The sequence below is a fragment of the Cricetulus griseus genome, chromosome 10, assembly GCF_003668045.3.
Source record: "Cricetulus griseus strain 17A/GY chromosome 10, alternate assembly CriGri-PICRH-1.0, whole genome shotgun sequence".
Taxonomy (NCBI): domain Eukaryota; kingdom Metazoa; phylum Chordata; class Mammalia; order Rodentia; family Cricetidae; genus Cricetulus; species Cricetulus griseus.
The window spans coordinates 29477802-29496641 of NC_048603.1; the positions used below are offsets into that span (position 1 = coordinate 29477802).

Sequence of the window (18840 nt, forward strand, 5' to 3'; positions counted from 1 at the left end):
ACCACAACAACCCTGCCTTTTAATTGACAGTCGCATTCACCTAGGAATTAGTTAAGACTACTAAATCTTGGGACTGGACAGATGGCTCAGAGGTAAAGAGCACTGGCTGCTCTCCCAGAGGTCCTGAGTTAAATTCCCAGCAACCACATGGTGGTTCACAACCATCTGTAATGAGATCTGGTGCCCTCTTCTGGCCTGCAAGGACACATGCAAACAGAACACTATATACAAAATAAATACGTAAATCTTTAATAATAAAAAAAAAAAAAAAATCTAAATCTTGAGCCAAGGAGGATTCATCGGGAAAAGGAACTAGCCACAAAACTCTTAACAACTCAAGTTCTATTCCTGGAAGCCATGTGAAAGTCTACAGATGTGGATGTGTTGAACACCTGTAATTCAGCATTCCAACAGCAAGACGAAAAGTAGAAGCAGACCTGGGAGCTCACAGACCAGCTAGCCCAGGGTTTGCTACAGTACAGCAGCAGAAGCAAGAGATTCTGTCTCAGCAAAGCTGGTCTCCTCTGCACATGTACACACATACATGCAATAACAAATAATAGTTAAATATTAAAAAAGAGAACACTAGATCTTTTTTTTTTTTTTCCCCGAGACAGGGTTTCTCTGGCTGTTCTGAACTTGCCTTGTAGATGAGGCTGGCCTCAAACTCACTGAGATACAACAGCCTCCACCTCCCAAGTGCTGGTGAGAACACGAAATCTTGAACCCTTCTCCAGATAAACTAACACGGAACTTACACTTTTAAACAGTCTCAAGATTAATCAAACGTACATCCAGGCTACATGTAAAAAGTTCCTAGTGCAGAATGAATTCAAGATTGGGAAGTCACAAATGTCTCTCCTACACTGGACATTTGTAAACATTACTGTGAGCCAGCCATGGCGGCCCACGCCTTTAATCCCAGCACTTGGGAGGTGGAACAGGAGAAATGGAAGCTTCAGGCCTGTCAAGACTGCACAGAAAGAGTCTGCCTCGGATCCCTGTGTGATTGCTTCCCCAGCTCTATAACCTGACAGAAACACTAAAGGGAGGAAATGTTCATTTTGGCTCACGGTTTCAGATACTATAAGTAGTCCTTCCCTGTCCCACCCGCCAGCTCCCAAGTCATGACACAGAGACTTCTTATTAATTATGAAACCTCAGCCCATAGCTTAGCCTTGTTCCTAACTAGCTCTTGTAACTTAAATGAACCCGTTTACATTAACCTATGTCCTAGCATAGGTTCACCTTGCACCTCCTGTCTCCTCTGTGGCTCCTGGATTCTCACACACGCCTAGATTCCTCCTCCTCTTCCTTTTTCTCCCAGGAAATCCTGCCTATACCTCCTGCCTAGCTACTGGCTAATCAGCTTTTTATGACACCAATCACAGCAATACAGCTTCACACTGTGTACAGATAGCCCACAAGTCTACCAACCCTACAGTCTACCAACTACAGTCTACCAATCCTATAGCCTACCAACTACAGTCTACTAATCCTACAGCCTACCAACCCTACAGCCTACCAACTACAGTCTAAACTACAGTCTACCAATCCTACAGTCTACCAACTACATTCTCCAATCCTACAGCCTACCAATCCTACAGCCTACCAACTACAGTCTACCAACTACAATCTACCAACCCTACAGCCTACCAACTACAGTCTAAACTACAGTCTACCAATCCTACAGTCTACCAACTACAGTCTACCAACTACAGTCTACCAACTACAGTCTATTAACTACAGTCTACCAATCCTACAGTCTACCAACTACAGCCTACCAATCCTACAGTCTACCAATCCTACAGTCTACCAATCCTATGAGGAAGGCATGATGGGAGTGACTGTTCATGGCAGCAGGAATACGAGACAATTGTTCCTCACATGACAACAGTCTGGGAGAACACAGGCTATAACCACAAGTAGGTACAACCTTCAAGGCCCATTCCCACTGACACGCTTGTACCAGCCAGGCCTCGGGTCTCAGAGGCTCCACAACCTCACAGAATAGATTCACCAGCTAGGGACCAGGAATTCAGACACAGAAGCCCGTAGAGGACTTTTCACACACAAACCATTATAGATCCCAAAACAAAAGTTAGACAACTATATGTCCACAGAGCTTCTGCCACAGACAGAATAACATCCATTCTCAAAAGATCCTTTTACTAATGACTGTCATGGCCTTTCTCTAGAGTCCTTTCAACTCTGCTTCACCACAGCATACTGGTTACTCAGAGGCCACAAGGAACACTGCATCAGAGGCTCTTAGGTGGCCAGCTTACCCAGATCACAGGTCCATTCCCAGGTCTTGCCTGCTGTTTCCAAATAGGTACCTACAAAACAGAGGACATTCGTGAGTCTCATTCAAACCCGTCTAGATTCTTTATACCACCAATACACTAGTAAGTAATAAACTATTCCTTAGTGGACTGGGGAGATGGGACAGCAGATCTCACACACTGGCCGCTCCTGGAGAAGACCTAGGATTGCTCCCAGCACCCACATGGCAACTCACACACTGGCTGCTCCTGGAGAAGACAGAATGCTCCCAGCACCCACATGGTAGCTAATAGACATCTCTAACTCCAGGTCCAAGGGATCCAAGCCCTTCTTCTGGCCTCTGCAGGCACAGTGCACACAAGGTACACAGACCTGTATGTAGGCAAAGCACCTGTAAACATTTTAAAAAATTAGCCAGGCATAGTTGCACATGCCTTTAATCCCAACACTCAAAAGCAGAGGTAGGTGGTCCTCTGAGTTTGAAGCCAGTCAGGGATACATAGTGAGACCCAATTTCAGGATAAATAGATAAATTAAGTTAAATTCTGAAGTCAAAAACGTTTCTGTTTCTAAGCAATCAAGGTGAAAGAATAAAATCTAAACCCTACGCGCAGGCACCCTGCACAGTGAGAGTTCACAAGAACTGAAGATACTGCAGTGTTCTCCAGAGAGCAAGGGGCCTGCACCAGGAAGCAGAGGCCAGGCGGGGTCAGTCCTCAGTTACTCATGAGCCCTCTCTGCATCTCATCTTCTTCACGGATTAGGTGGAGAAAGTTAGCAGGTCACGGAGGCTCGTGCCTGAAATCCCAGCCTCAGCTATGTGATGACTGTGAAGCTAGTGGGCTGAGATACATGCGACCCGTCTCCAAAACAAAAGTAAAGTCAATAAAGTAAAACAGAGAAAGTCGTTTAGACCCTGCCTATTTCATAGAACTTCTAAGAGCCCCGAATGAGGCAACGTCCACAAAAGTGTTTGGAAATCCCAAAGGGCTACTTCTAATGCTCCCTGAAAGTTTACTCCAGCTCTATTCAAACTTCAGACACAAATCTTTACTTCAAATCAGAGTTATATGGCTTAATTATACAATTAAAAAAGCCCCAAGCTAGACACAGAGCATGCCTATAAACCCAGTACTCAGAGGGTCCCCACAAGTTTGTGCCCAGCGTGGTCTACACAATGGGTTCCAGGTCAGCCAAGGTCTACACTATGAGACTCTGTTGCAAAAAGCAAGTTGCTTGTGCATTCTACATAAACATGCCATTACATACTTCATTACCTACAAGCAAGGGACCAAATTCTCCTGAACCAAATCTAATGAAGAAAAAGAAAGCTGTTTGAAAGGCTGCTGTTACAAAGCACATTTGAGAACAGAATAGCTTCCAGACTGCGCTGAGCTTCTGATGTCACCGCCATCACTCACCAACTTACCATCTTCTTCTCATTTGATATGAAGACAGCGGAACACTCTTCCAAGGGATACTGGTCATGGGTTTTGATGTATTCACAGAGCTTCCAAATGTTCTCCTCGCTAAAATAAAATAATTGTTTAATCCATATCATTGGAAAGGACCTTAACCACCTCATCAGAGAGCTGGGTAACAGTGACTCTCCTCTAAGGCACAGTCAACAAGCTGCTAGCCAACCTGTACTGTGCACGCATCCAGACAGAGGACCACACCCACTGAAGACTATGACCTGTAAAAGAGTGTGCCAGGATTCCAGAAGCTGAGAAACCATTGGGATCCAAACTCAACACTAACAAGAAAAGCAGCTTTGTATTCTGTCTTCTCTAAGAACCGCTTGTCTCCTCTATAAAATGCACGTTTTCACGTACACCATAACCCTCCAGAAATCCCAATTAATAGAGAAATGTCACAGGACTTTTTTGTTTGGTTGTTTTGGTTATCAAGACAGGGTTTCTCTGTGTAACTGACCTAACTATGCTGGAACTCTCTCGGTAGACCAGGCTGGCCTTGAATTCAGAGATCTGCCTGCCTCTGCCTCTGGAATGTTGGGCTTAAAGGCGTGCACCACCACCGCCAAGCTCTTGACAGAATGTTTTAAATTAGATTTGATATAGAATTTAGTCCCTTAGTTGTAGCTGACAAACTATATGATGGCATCTTTATGCAGACTGCGTCCCCTCCTTCCCTCCCTCCCTCCCTCTCTTCCTTCCTTCCTCCCTTTTTGAGACAAATGTCTCATAATGTAGACCTTGGCTGACCTGGAACTCGATGTGTGGACCAAACTGGCCACAAACTTGTGGTGACCTTTTGAGTACTTGTGAACTACAGGCACGCTCCATGTGTGGTTTAGAGCCTTGTTAATTGCATAATTAGAGACAGACAGACATGAGAGACATACATACACACACTACATACATACATGCATGCATGTTTCCAAGCACTCAACGTCAAGGTGAAGGCGTGTGAAGCCCGCTCCTAAGCGCAGGCACCCTGCACAGTGAGAGTTCACCAGAACTGAAGATACTGCAGTGTTCTGCAGAGAGCAGGGGGCCTGCACCAGGAAGCAGAGGCCAGGCGGGGTCAGTCCTGTCCTTCCCATGAGATCTCTCCAAATCTTTCCTTCTTCACCGATTAAGTGGAGAAAGTCAGCAGGTCACGGTGGTTTGGGGTAGGATGCTCCAAACACCCTTTGGTAAGAAAGGTCTTTTAGAAAGCTTGGTCTCACCAGGCATGCTGGTGCACACCTTTCGTCCCAGTACTCGGGAGGCAGATCTCATAGTGAGGGCCTGTCTCAAAACTAAACCGGACGAGAGATGGCTCGGTGGTTAAGAGCGCCTCCTGCTCTTCCGGGGCCCCGAGTTTGATTCCCAGCACTAACACTGCAGGTCACAAAGCCTGTGACTCCAGCACCAGGGGGGGGCGGGGGGGGGGCGGACACACACACGTATGTATACATGCACATAATCACATACACACTCACCTGAATACGTGAGGTTGAAGCTAAATCCAAAACATTACAATTTGGGAGGGAGGGAGGGGGAGGGAGGGAGGGAGGGAGGGAGGGAGGGAGGACTGAAACCCATCTCCCTGCACTCTGTCCCAGACAAATCTCTTCCTATCTGACAGGCCATTCGCTGTCTGACCCAGCAGGCAGAAGCTGCCCGGGCACTGCCCAGACTCCACACTGAGCAGCTAGAGCCTCCTTCCTGAGCACAGGGAGAATGACACTCCCGGCTGGCTGTGTTCACAGCTCAGCCTGTGGGTCCCTGTCTGTGTGATGACTCACACACACCTCTGCTCAAAAAAAAAAAAAAAAAAAAAAAAAAAACAAAAAAAACGAGTCTCCAAAGCGCCATTCAGCGCATCAATCAGTCTGTCTGGACCAACTGCTAGTTATCTATATCTCACTACCTGAAAGTGAAGCAAGACAGAACCAGCAGGCAGGAAATGAACAAAATGAAATTAAACTAAAAGTATTACAGGGATACACACTTTTTTATTTTTTATTATGCGCGCACACACACATGCACAAACATGCGCACACACGCACGCGCACGCACACAAAGGGGGGGTGTGCTTATTCATGCCACAGTGCACGAGAGGAAGAAGTCAAGGACAACTTTTCAGGAGACAGGGTCTCTCCTTCCGCCTTGTAGGTCCCAGGGATTGAACTCAGGTCCTCAAGCTTGTTGGCAGGTACCTTTAGCTTCCCCACACACCCTTTTAAGAAAGGTTCGGGGATGACAAGATAGCTCAGGAGACCTGTGAGGCCTGTGTTTACCCCTGGGGAATCCATGTGGTAAAAGAAGAGAGCTCAGGCTCACTCTTTATTCCTGAGACCACCCATGCACTATTCACACATGAACTGGGTATGCGCTAGACCTCGGCCTCCCCAAATAAATACTGGAGCATTTCCCCTGATACTGGGTGCCGACCCACTAGTTTTGCCTGGAAGCCATGTGGATGAATAGGGGAGATGCATGTTAGGGGATCTGCTCACAGAGGGGACACCGCTCTGTACACCCCATGCAATGGCCCCAGATTCCTCTTGGGTATGCTGTGAACAGAGAAGCCATTCTCCAGGCCCCCTGTGCTGAACACACCCCATTAAATTTTTATCCAGGTTCCAAGAAGACACGTGCTGATCTGGTCTACAGGAATTCTGAACTTAGCCACAAGCATCTTCAAGACACAGATCATAGCTAAGTACTTACATAATGAATTAAAGCCTGCAAACGGGAAGAGGCATCCAGATCCGAAGTGCCAAGTATCCCAGAAGGCCATAAAAGATGCACAGAGAAAGCACAGAGGGGAGGCTTTCTCTCAGTAACTGAGAGATACAGACTCAGCAGAGGTGCAGGACAGCAGTGAACTGAGATACAGACACAGCAGAGGTACAGGACAGCAGTTAACTGAGATACAGACACAGCAGAGGTGCAGGTCAGCAGTGAACTGAGATACAGACACAGCAGAGGTGCAGGACAGCAGTTAACTGAGATACAGACACAGCAGAGGTGCAGGACAGCAGTGAACAGAGATATAGACACAGCAGAGATGCAGGACAGCAGTTAACTGAGATACAGACACAGCAGAGGTGCAGGACAGCAGTTAACTGAGATACAGACACAGCAGAGGTGCAGGACAGCAGTTAACAGAGATACAGACTCAGCAGAGGTGCAGGACAGCAGTGAACTGAGATACAGACACAGCAGAGGTGCAGGTCAGCAGTGAACTGAGATACAGACACAGCAGAGGTGCAGAACAGCAGTTAACAGAGATACAGACACAGCAGAGGTGCAGGACAGCAGTTAACAGAGATACAGACTCAGCAGAGGTGCAGGACAGCAGTTAACTGAGATACAGACTCAGCAGAGGTGCAGGACAGCAGTTAACTGAGATACAGACACAGCAGAGATGCAGGACAGCAGTTAACTGAGATACAGACTCAGCAGAGGTGCAGGACAGCAGTGAACTGAGATACAGACTCAGCAGAGGTGCAGAACAGCAGTTAACAGAGATACAGACACAGCAGAGGTGCAGGTCAGCAGTTTCTCCTTTTTTCCTGCCTCCATCTCCATCCTACAGGTGGGTTTGGAGTTAATGCAGGGTTCACGAGTCCACAAGCACCATTAGTAGGCAGAATACATGACATGGCTCGAATACACATTGCCCACTAGTTTCCAAATTTGTGTGAATAATAATAAAACTAAGAGTTCCTTTCCATTCTTTTCTTTGATCTCACTACATAGCTCTGACTGGCTTGGAACTCACTACATAGACTAGGCTGGCCTCAAACTCATGAATATCCTCCTGCCTCTGCCTTCTCTCGGGTGTTAGGACTAAAAGCGTATGCCACTAAATCCAGCCATTTTCAATAATACAACTAATCCTAAGTTGAGGAGTATCATGAAATTTCTGTTGTTTGACATTTGAAACAGGGTCTGCCCTGGAGCTTGCTAAGAAACCTAGGCCAGACTCAAACTTGAGGTTACCTTCCTGACCTCTGCCTGTGGGTGCTAGTATTATAGACCCACCTCATGAAACTTATTTTAAAAATAAAGACTTATTTTATGTGTAAGAGTGTTTTGCCTGCATGTATGTCTGTGCAGTGCCTGAGGAGGTCAGAAGAGGGCATCAGCTCTCCTGCAGCTGCCGGGACTCACTGCCGTCTTCTAGAGGAGCAGCCAGTGTTCTTAACTGCTTAGCCATCTCTCTCCCCACCTTTCTACACAACTTGTGATGTGTGTTTTAAAGGGGGGTGGAGTGAGGTCTTATATTTGGGGATGCCGGGAGCAGCAGCAGGGATAGAAAGGATTCTGTACTTGTTACAGATTCTGGCACCTACTTAACTGTTAAATGGAAAAAAACAGAACAGGGGGTGGTGAGAATTCTATCTCTAGGATCCCATTTGATCTTATCCATAGCAAAAAGGCTAACAAAGCAACAAAAGGGCCCAGACTGCTGGGGGGACACCCAGGAACTGAATTCAGAGAAGCAGACACAGCCCTAACACAAATGGGACGAGAGGCGCTGGGCCCGGGTGTATCTCAATGGCATGCTAGACAAGCTCAAGACCGACCCCGGATGGCCCAATACTTAGCACTGGGGTGGGAAGGGGAAAGAACACAAATCTTAGCTACCTGTTATCATCATTAAGTGGGATCTGGGAAGATAAGGAACATCTACCAGAATTCAGCAGGAGAGACATTTATTTCAAATTAAAAGATCCTGAGAAACAGGCTGTGTGTGCGCCTATTGACATGCCAATCACAGCAGAGGAAGAAGCAGCGTCTAGAGAAGTGTTTACCTGTCACAACTTGGGGGGTGTGGGAACCTGGCAATAGCATCTGTCTGATACAGGCCAGGAAACGTAATTACCTACCCTAAAACTCATGGAACAAAGGCTTGATACTCAAAATGCCAACAGAGCCAAAGCTGAGAACCCTGCAACAGGCCAGAGAAGGTAAGTTCAAAATGAGGTTGGAAAAACACAGGCCTTGAACAAATAAACCAGACAGCCACTGATACTCAGATGGACTTTGTTCCCTATCTCTAAGAGTATCCCACAAAATAGGATCAGCAAGCCTGGCATGGTAGCCCAGGCCTTTAATCCCGGCACTCAGGAGGTGGGGGTGGGCATAGCTCTGTGAGTTGGTGGCCAGCCTGGTTTACGTAGCAAGCTTTAGGACAGACAGTGAGATCCTGTCTTGGGGGTGGGGGGGGGGGCAGTTTGGAGAGATGACTCAGCAGTTAAGAGCACTGGCTGCTCCTCCCAAAGACTCAGCCCACTAGCCTCCTTGGATACCAGTTATACATTCAGTGCATGGGCAGATACACAGGCAAAACACCCATACACATTATAAATAAATAAATGAACAAACAAATAAATGAAATGAGAGACGAGCAAAGCATCCTTCTAACCCTCCCACCCCCCACTCTACTTCCTGTACATCCACACTCCGGGTAAAACCCTAAGATGGACAGGTTTTTCAAGCTCACAGATGATCCCTCAACTTGTCCTGGTGATAATGATCATAGAACCTGTCTCCAAGGCATTGCCTGTGGGTCACGAGCCCTTGGGGTCGTCTATCAGATATTTACATTATGATTCGTAACAGTAGCAAAATTACAGTAGCAACGGAATACTTTTATGGTTGGGGGTCACCACAGCATCAGGAAATGTACCAAACGGTGGCAGCATTAGGAAGGCTGAGAACCACTCGGGGCACTTGGACTTGGGCTACCAAGGTGACAGATGAATAAACGTTAAGTTCGTAGTGTCATTGATTGAGTGGCCGGGTGAAGGGGGGAGGAGTAGATTTGGATGACCCTGAGGTTTCTCCTGGGTTGGGGAAGAAGTCCCTACACAAGAGAAAAGGTGTGGAGATGAAAAAGCCAAGGTGAGCGGCGAGCGGCAGCCTAGGACAAGTAGCCTCACAACCTGAGGCCCTGAGTAACAGCCATCCCGTACCTTGTGCGCCTCAGAGTTCTTTTTTTTTTAATTTTAAAATAATATATTTAACTTTATTTTATGCACACTGGCATCAGAGCCCCTGGAACTGGAATTACAGACAGGTGTGAGCTGCCACGTGGGTGCTGGGAACTGAACCGGGTCCTCTGGAAGAGCAGCCAGTGCTCTTAGCCAATGCGCCATCTCTCCAGCCCCCTCAAGGTTCTGACTGCAACAGTACCTGCCTCTTGGGGGTTGCTGTGGCGTTCAACCAAGTCCATTTACACAAAGCACCTAAGATCACGCTTGGCATCTGGTGAGGACAAGGACGAGGACGGTGCAAATGCAACCATTACCACCACCATGATCACCACAGTGCTGTGATGATCAGGACAGCGCTGTCTGCTGCCTGACTGGATTTCCCGCCACCTCAAACTCTGGGTCACATACATGGTCCCCTGGAGAAGGGGAAAGGGTCATGATCCCCTGAGTAAATTGAGAACATGGGAAGGGGGGGGGAGCTACGAGAAAGAGAAGGGAAGAAAAGGAAGGATGCAGAGGTCATGAGGGAGCAGAAAGGTTGAGTCAGGGGAAGAATAGAAGAAAGGACATGTGATAGGTAGGGTTTTAGTTGGGGGTAGTGGGGGGGAAGGGAGGGAGAAGGGAACTGGGATTGTCATGTAAAACAATCTTGTTTCTAATTCAAATAAAAAAATGATTAACATTAAAAATTTAAAAAAGAACCCTCTGTCCAACCATTCTGAGTGAGGTAACCCAATCACAAAACGACAAACGTGGTATGTACTCACTCATATGTGGATTTTAGACATAGAGTAAAGGATTACCAGCCTACAATCCACACTGCCAGAGAAGCTAGGAAACGAGGAGAACCCTAAGAGAGACATTCATTGTCCCCTGGAGAAGGGGAAAGAGTCAAGATCCCCTGAGCAAATTGAGAGCATGGGAAAAGGAGGGAAAGGAGCTATGAGAATGAGAAGGGAAGAAGAGGAGGGATGCAGAGGTCATGAGGGAGCAGAAAAGTTGAGTCAGGGGAAGAACAGAAAAAAGGATATGTGATAAGTAGGGTTTTAGTTGGGGGGGTGGTAGGGGAGGAGGGGAGGGAGAAGGAACTGGGATTGACATGTAAAACAATCTTGTTTCTAATTCAAATAAAAAATCTGCAAAAAAAAAAAAAACCAAAAAACAAACTCTGGGTCTCCGTTGTCTTCAAGATGAAAAACGCCCTGCACTTGGATCTGAAACCACGGGGACCTCAGTCTGTCCCCAGGCACTGGGGACGCCTCCGCTCAGCTCCGGGGAGCAGGGGTGCGCTCGCCCCCTCCTCCCGCGGACGGTGCGGGCCCGCAGCGCTCCGGAGAGCGCCGGGACGGGGAAGCATTTGGCGGCGCCCCGGGGGCCCCGCGCCCGCGCCCGCGCCCGCGCGCTCACCAGTAGCAGCTGCTGTAGACACACGCGTCCCGCGCAGGGCAGGCCGGCTGGTACTGCGGGACCGAGGCGACGGGGCCGTCGCCCTCCATGGAGGCCCGAGGGACAGGCACCCGACCCGCCGGCGGCAGCGGCGGCAGCGGCGGCACAGCACACACTCGCCCCGGGCGGAGCGCACACGGCCCGGACCGCCCGCCAGGCGCCGTTTCCGGGGGGAAGGGCTTAGAGCCGGTGGGCGGGGCTCAGCGCGCCATGGGGGCGGAGCCCGGTGTTTGTGTGTGTGCGTGGTTCCGGGTGGGCGGGGTCTCTGGAGTGGGTGGAGCCCGGGCTGGGGGCGGGGCGGGGCTGCGGGAGCTGCTGCTGCGGGCGGCGAGTCCCAGGCTGCGGAGGAGATAGATCTGTGTGCTGCTCGCCCGGCTTTACGAGGTGGGAGGCAGGGTGGGGTCCACGGAGAGGCCTCCCCCGGCCAAGCTGGGGCGCTCGCGCTGCGCTGCGTGGACCTGGTCGCCATCGGGTGGGGGGTGGGAGGCCTGGTGGTGTTGGACGGTCAGGTGTGAGCTTCCTGACCCCCTTCATCCATCGCTGAGGCTGCCAGCCCGCTCTAAAATAAGAGATGCTTGGGCGTGAACGCTGAAGTTTCACAGCAGGAAAAAACTAGCCGAGGGGTTGCACCCAAATCCCACCATAGTGTTGTTTAATTTCTTCCACTTTGGGGTATTTATCTGTGCAACCTTTTATATAGGAAGAAAGAGATGCTTGGGCATGAAAGCTGAAGTTTCAGAGCAGGAAAAAAAACTACTAACCGAGGGGTTGCACCCAAATCTCACCACAATGTTGTTTAATTTCTTTCAATTTTGGCTATTTATATATGCAACCTTTTATATAGAAAGAAAGAGATGCTTGGGTTTGAAAGCTGAAGTTTCAGAGCAGGAACCTAGAAAGAGGAAAAAAAAAAAAACTAACCGAGGGGTTGCACCCAAATCTCACCATATTGTTGTTTAATTTCTTTCAATTTTCGAGTACTTATATATGCATGTGTTTATATATAGAAAGATAGACTGATCTAGTGAGTGCACAAGTTCTAGCCAGGTGTGGTGCTGGGTAATCCCTGCATGCGGGAGACTGAGGTGTGAGGATGGCTTTGAATACAAAGCCAGCCTGAACTACATAAGAATTTTTCTCAAAAGAAAAAAAAATTAAAGAGTCTGGGTAGCATTCTGTATTAATTGTATTTATTTGCAGAAGGAAAGACACCAACATTGTCAAAACAGTGTTTATGCACAGTGATTGAAGGACATAGAGAACCGTCTCTTTAGATTTCCTAGTTGCCTGTGTTTGTAATGAACATGTGTAACTGCTCAGGGAACTTACCTACAAAGAGAGAGTGAGAGAGACAGAGAAAGAAACTGTACTTCTTAAGATTGGTTTATAGGCCTAGGCCACCCACAGACTCTCAACCTCAGTTCCAAAACCCATAAAGTGCTGTGCTGGTGGTATATTGGTGAATGTAGCTGCCTTCCAAAACCCATAAGTCCTTAAAATAAAATAAACATGTGTTTGTGTCTGTTACCAATTTATTGCTTCGGCTTCAGCTTGAATATTGGCTTCAAAAGAGGCTCTGTGCCAAAAAAAAAAAAAAACTCATTAAACTGTTCTTGTTCAGTGTAAAATGATCGAGAAGTTCAGCTTTCTCAATAGAAGGCTGAAGAGATATTGCAAGGGAAAGAGGCTCCCTAAAGCTAGTTTCTAGGAAGGCACCATAGCTAGTTGTATGATCATCTTGTTTTGTTTTGTTTTTGTATTTGTTTTTCGGGACAGGGTTTCTCTGTATGGCTTTTGGAGGCTGTCCTGGAACTCACTCTGTAGACCAGGCTGGCCTCGAACTCAGAAATCTGTCTGCCTCTGCCTCCCGAGCGCTGGGATTAAAGGCGTGCGCCACCACCACCACCACCGGGCTGTTGTATGGTCATCTTAATTATGGCGTGGAGTCAGCTCTGGACATACGCCCAGAATTTGGTCCTTCTGTGACCTGGAAGGTTTAACCTTTCTTCAACCCTCTGGACACGGTTGTGGGGGGCCAGCAGGGTCGCACAGTGACCTCCTAGCCTATTCCATCTCTCACTAGTACTCTTTTCCCCAGGCTCTGTAGGAATCCCCCTGCTTCTCAGACTCTGCCCTCATGTGCTGATTGCCCCCCCCAGCACCCAACCCCACCCATTCAACCATACACAACCCCAGCACCCAACCCCACCTATTCAACCATACACACCATGTTCTGGGGTTGCCTGTCTCCCAGCAAGTGCACACCATCTGCTCTTACCATACCAGCAAACCGATCTGCCTTCTCAGAGCCAAGCCAAGCCTTCCTCAAGGAGATAGACAGGAACCAGGGTCAAGTTTGTCCTTCCTTGCGTACTTTACTCCAGCCTTTGATTACACGGTTATGTCTACCTTGTAGTTACCACTTTCTTTTTTAATATCTTTACTATCATGTATTTACAGGTATGAGTATATGTATACGTACAAGTGCCTGAGGTTAGGCTCCTCCCCCCCCCCCCCCCCCGGAGCTGGAGTTACAAGCAGTCATACACTGCCTGATGTGGGTGTTGGGAATTGAACTCAGGTCCTCTGCATGAAAAAAAACCATGTTCTTAACCACTGAGCCATCTCTCCAGCCCCTAGTTACCACTTTCTATTCAACTGCTGCCTACTCTGTGCTTGTCTCCTGATGATTCTGGCTGTGTGTACAAACGTGGCGGTGAGACAGGGTCTCTCTCATATAGCCCACACTGGCGCACTCAGGGCTTAGGTGCCCCTAAAAAAAATCCCAACATGCCAGATACAATGCCTTTACCATCCCTGGCAGTGGTGGTGCAAGCCTATAGTCCCAACACTCGGGAAGCAGAGACAGGCAGATCTCTGTGAGTTCGAGGCCAGCCTGGTCTACAGAGTGAGTTCCAGGACAGGCTCCAAAGCTACACAGAGAAACCCTGCCTCAACAACAACAACAAAAAGCAATGGCTTTACCAGCCCCCTCCCCCCCCACAAGTAGTCGCTAACACACAATCATGTAAGTCACAGTTATTTGAAGTATAGTCCCCCCCACAGAGTCTTCTAGAGTTAACGGTATCCCTTCCTGATGATTCCATTTCAAAGGAAAGGCTCTCGGGTCCTTAAGAGAGACTTCTGAATTGCCAAAGATACATGATACATGTTGACCATTATAAGATCTTTTCAGTAAATGTTCTCACGGGGGGGGGGGGGGTCAGGGCCTATCACTAAGTGCTGGCAAGAACAGATAATAAAATTTCCTAGCAGTGTTTAGCTTTCCCAAGCAGTTGTTTTAGTGGGGGGGGGGTGTGAAAGAAGGGGAGGGAGTCACTCTACTGACACAGCTCACAGAAACTACATGAATGTTTTCTTAAGTCTCCTAAAGCAGGGGTTTCTATGTTGGTATCATGTGACTTGAGTACCCAATACAAAAAAAAAAAAAACTGCATCACTTTGAAATTATAATCCTGGCATTATTCTCATATCTCTTTGGGCAAAGGCTAAGCATTATGACTGGGCATAAACACCCCCCCCCCATTTTTTAACACCTGTGACAGGAACCGAACTTGGCTCCTCTGAAAGAACAGTAAGTGTTCACAACTACTAAGCTATCTCTCCAGTGCCAGGCTAATATTTTTTTCTTCTTTTTTAGTTTGTGTGCGTTGGTGTTTTGCCTGCAGGAGGGTATAGGGTCCCCTGGAACAGACAGGTTTTTGTTTGTTTGTTTGTCTGTTTTTCAAGACAGGGTTTCTCTGTGGCTTTGGAGGCTGTTCTGGAACTGGCTCTTGTAGACCAGGCTGGTCTAGAACTCACAGAGATCTGTCTGCATCTGCCCCCCCCCCCCCAGTGCTGGGATTAAAGGTGTGTGCCACCAACGCCCGGCTGGAACGGACAGTTGTGAGCTGTCATGTGGATGCTGGGAATTGAACCCGAGTCCTCTGAAAGATGGCTCACTACTGAGCCATCTCTCCAACCCCTCATAAATCCTTTTTAGTTAAGGTGCAGGTGGCTGGAGATGTAACTCGGTTGGTAGAATGTTTGCCTACCATGAAAGAAACCCTTGACTTAATCTCCAGCACAGAAAATGGGTATGATGGTACAGAAGCCAATACCAGCATTCCAGGGATGGAAAGCAGACATATTATAGGGTATCAGGGGCCAACAGATGCCCACTAGGATTCCAGTTTCTTCTGTATCAGAACAAAGAATTGGCTAGGGACATGTGGACACTGGGTGGTGGTGGCACACACCTTTAATCCCAGCACTTGGGAGGTAGAGGCAGGTGGATCTCTGTGAGTTCCAGGCCAACTTGGTCTACAGTAGAGGGAGTTAGTTCCAGGAAAGCCAGGCGTACACAAAGAAACCCTGTGCTAAAAAAAAAAAAAAAAAAAAAAAAAAAAAAAAAAAAAACAAAAAAAAAAACAAAAAAAAAACAAAAAAGAAAGAAAGAAAGTATCTCTAATCAAAATGGGCCAGAGCTGGAAAGGTTAGAAACTCAGTGATACATTTTCCTAACAAATTGAAACTTCTAGACATCACTTATTTTGCAAGGCTTTTTTTTAAAATGCCAAATGGCCTTGTGTCAATTAAGAATGACAAAGATTTACCTGCTACCTGAACAGCCATCCTGGGCTGCTCCAAGGTGATCTTGATGACTGGGTTTGGGGCAAAGGCCCTCAGTTTCACACCACCACTCAAAGCGGCACCGTTAAGTCTTTATAGGAATTCTAGGGGAACAGAACTACTTTCTCGAGGCAGAGTACAGCAGTCAACCAGTGTCCACACTTCAGACAGGCCCTGGTGGTGTGTGAAACGGGGTCTGAGTAACTACACTTGCAGCAGGGCCAGGTAGAGTCCCTTGCTGCCCATCTTCTTTGGGGCTACCTCAGCGGCTGTTACCACAAGTTGATATTGCTGTCAATCAGCAAATTCTCTTTGAGGGCTGTCATCCAATCTCTTGAGTGTATCTGATTTTTAAAAACTTGTTTTTAGTTACTTGCTTTAGGTTTAACCCTGACATACACAGAAGGCTTAAAGTTCGTGTCTGTTAATGGACTGCATTTGTAGTTAGCATGAATACATACACAGTTCTAAGCACACACTAAAGAATTTGGTCATTTATAAGGTGACTAACCATTAACTTGCGTGTCTTAATCACCTTTAACGGTTTACAACAAGTTAGGCTTCTGTAAGATTAGGATTTTTACACTCTTATCCCTGGTACGCATCCTATGACTCCGTCTATCCCAACGGCTATTGTCAACTCTTTTAAACTCTCATTAAGGTCGATTAGCTTATAAATTACTTTCCTTCGTTCATCATCATCATCAACAACAACAAAAAAAACCTCTTTTGTCTCAAAGGCGGCAGAGTGCTCGCCTTGCAGCGGGTTGAAGGACTTGTTGTTTTTTGCATTTTGCATTTGCATTTGCGTTTGCAGCCTAGAAGGCGGGAAGCAGCCGGCAGGTGGCCAAAGGGCGGGGAGCCTCCGGGTCCACGCGCGCCAAAATTCCAAACCAGACGCTGCACCGCTCGCTCCGTCTCCCTCCACCGGAGGCGGCGAGCCGGAACTATAGGAGGAAGAAAGAGCTCGCGCGGTCCCGGTAGGCCCTCCTCCTCCTCCTCCTCCCCTTCCTCCTCCTCCTCCTCCTCCTCCTCCTCCTCCGCAGCTCACTGGCGTGCGCACAGGCTCTCCCGCGCTCGGCGGACGGGACGAGAGCCTCGGGTTCGTCCGCCTGGGCCAGCCCGCGGCTGCGGGGGCGGGGCCGGCGGCTGCGGAGGCGGGCCTGAGGCTGCGGGGGCGGGGCCTGCTGCGCGGGGGGCGGGGCCGGCGGCGGCGGGCGGAGGGATCCGCGCGCGGCGCGCGCGCTGGCTCGCTGGCTGGCTCGCTCGCTGGCTGGCTGGCTGGCTCGCACGCTGAGGCCGCTGGGCGCGCAGTTTGTGGCGCCAGAATTCGGAGCGCGGCAGCGCCTGAGAGGCGGACGGCGAGCCCCGGGCCGCTCTCCCCGCTTCCTCACGACGGGCCCTGCAGCGCGACACCATGGTGGTCCTCCGCAGCAGCCTGGAGCTGCACAGCCGCTCCGCCACCTCCTCGGCCGCCGACTCCCTGGACCTGTCGGGCGAGCTCCTCTGCCTGGAGGACCGCGGCCGGCGGCGGCCCGGCTCGGCCCGAGCCGCCGACAAACCCGCCGCCGTCCCCGCCGCGGCGGAGGCCGTGAGTACCGGGCCCGGGGGAGGGGGGGGTCCCCGGCGGGGTGGAGCCGCGCCCCGGGGGCCCGGCGAGCCGAGGGGCGAGCCGAGGGGACCCGCGCGCCGCGGGGGTGGCCGGAGGAGGGTCCGGGGACGCAGAGCCCGCCGGCTGCGAGCGGGCTGAGCGGTTGTCGCCACCTCTTCCTCCGCGAGAGCTGAGGCCGCGGCGTAGCCCCGAGCCGAGGTGGTGGCCTGGGCCGCTCCCCTCCCTCCCCTGCTCTCCCTCCCCTCCCCTCCTCCCCTCCCCTCCCCTGTTCGCCCTCCCCTCCCCCTGGCCCGGTGCCTTCCCCGGTCGCGTCAGTCGGGCGAGCGCGTGCGAGCGCGGGAGCACTTTCGGGGGTGCCAGCACCGCAGCACTTTAGGGGGTGCGAGCACCGGAGCACTTAGGGGGTGCGAGCACGGGAGTAGTTTAGGGGGTGCGAGCGCGGGAGCGCTTTAGGGGGTGCGAGCGCGGGAGCACTTTAGGGGGGTGCGAGCGCGGGAGTAGTTTGGGGGTGCGAGCGCGGGAGTAGTTTAGGGGGTGCCAGCACCGCAGCACTTTAGGGGGTGCGAGCACCGGAGCACTTAGGGGGTGCGAGCACGGGAGTAGTTTAGGGGGTGCGAGCGCGGGAGCGCTTTAGGGGGTGCGAGCGCGGGAGCACTTTAGGGGGGTGCGAGCGCGGGAGTAGTTTGGGGGTGCGAGCGCGGGAGCACTTTCGGGGGTGCCAGCACCGCAGCACTTTAGGGGGTGCGAGCACCGGAGCACTTTAGGGGATGCGAGCGCGGGAGCACTTTCGGGGGTGCGAGCGCGGGAGCACTTTGGGGGTGCGAGCACAGCAGCACTTTCGGGGGTGCGAGCACAGCAGCACTGTAGGGGGTGTGAGCACCGGAGCACTGTAGGGGGTGCGAGCACAGCAGCAATTTAGGGACTGCAAGCGCGGGAGCACTTTAGGGGGTGCGAGCACAGCAGCACTTTAGGGGGTGCCAGCACCGGAGCACTTTACGGGGTGGGAACACAGCAGCACTTTAGGGGGTGCGAGCGCAGCAGCACTGTAGGGGGTGTGAGCACCGGAGCACTGTAGGGGGTGCGAGCACAGCAGCAATTTAGGGACTGCAAGCGCGGGAGCACTTTAGGGGGTGCGAGCACAGCAGCACTTTAGGGGGTGCCAGCACCGGAGCACTTTACGGGGTGGGAACACAGCAGCACTTTAGGGGGTGCGAGCGCAGCAGCACTGTAGGGGGTGTGAGCACCGGAGCACTGTAGGGGGTGTGAGCACAGCAGCACTTTAGGGACTGCAAGCTCGGGAGCACTTTAGGGTGTGCCAGCACCGGAGCACTTTAGGGGGTGCGAACACAGCAGCACTTTAGGGGGTGCGAGCGCAGCAGCACTGTAGGGGGTGTGAGCACCGGAG

The 18840-nt window shown here is 50.2% G+C and overlaps 2 protein-coding genes and 1 non-coding gene across 5 annotated transcripts in view; 1 reads left to right on the forward strand and 2 right to left on the reverse strand.

Annotated features, from left to right (window-relative positions):
* Positions 1-11345, reverse strand: part of LOC103158908 (protein N-terminal glutamine amidohydrolase) — an 18165-nt gene extending 6820 nt beyond the window's left edge. The window contains exons 1-3 of the mRNA XM_027431651.2: positions 11153-11345; positions 3716-3815; positions 2289-2339 (exon numbers count right to left, since the gene is read on the reverse strand). Coding sequence (XP_027287452.1) covers positions 2289-2339; positions 3716-3815; positions 11153-11241 — 240 coding nt within the window. The 5' untranslated portion in view covers positions 11242-11345. The remainder of the gene's footprint in view (positions 1-2288; positions 2340-3715; positions 3816-11152) is intronic.
* Positions 6233-6359, reverse strand: LOC113832107. Its single transcript, XR_003488130.1, has one exon. It is a non-coding gene; the product is annotated as a small nucleolar RNA SNORA11 (small nucleolar RNA).
* A 213-nt stretch (positions 11346-11558) lies between the features above and the next one.
* LOC100756717 (ATPase family AAA domain-containing protein 2) overlaps positions 11559-18840 on the forward strand; it is a 51649-nt gene continuing 44367 nt past the window's right edge. The window contains exon 1 of one of the 3 annotated variants that reach the window (XM_027431650.2): positions 11559-11575. Coding sequence is in view for 2 of the 3 variants with exons in the window: in XM_027431647.2 (XP_027287448.1) it covers positions 17241-17414 (174 nt within the window). In the remaining variant the exon portion in view is untranslated. Of the gene's footprint in view, positions 11576-17087; positions 17415-18840 lie in introns of those variants that run through there. The other 2 variants (XM_027431647.2, XM_027431646.2) reach the window with 2 other exon arrangements.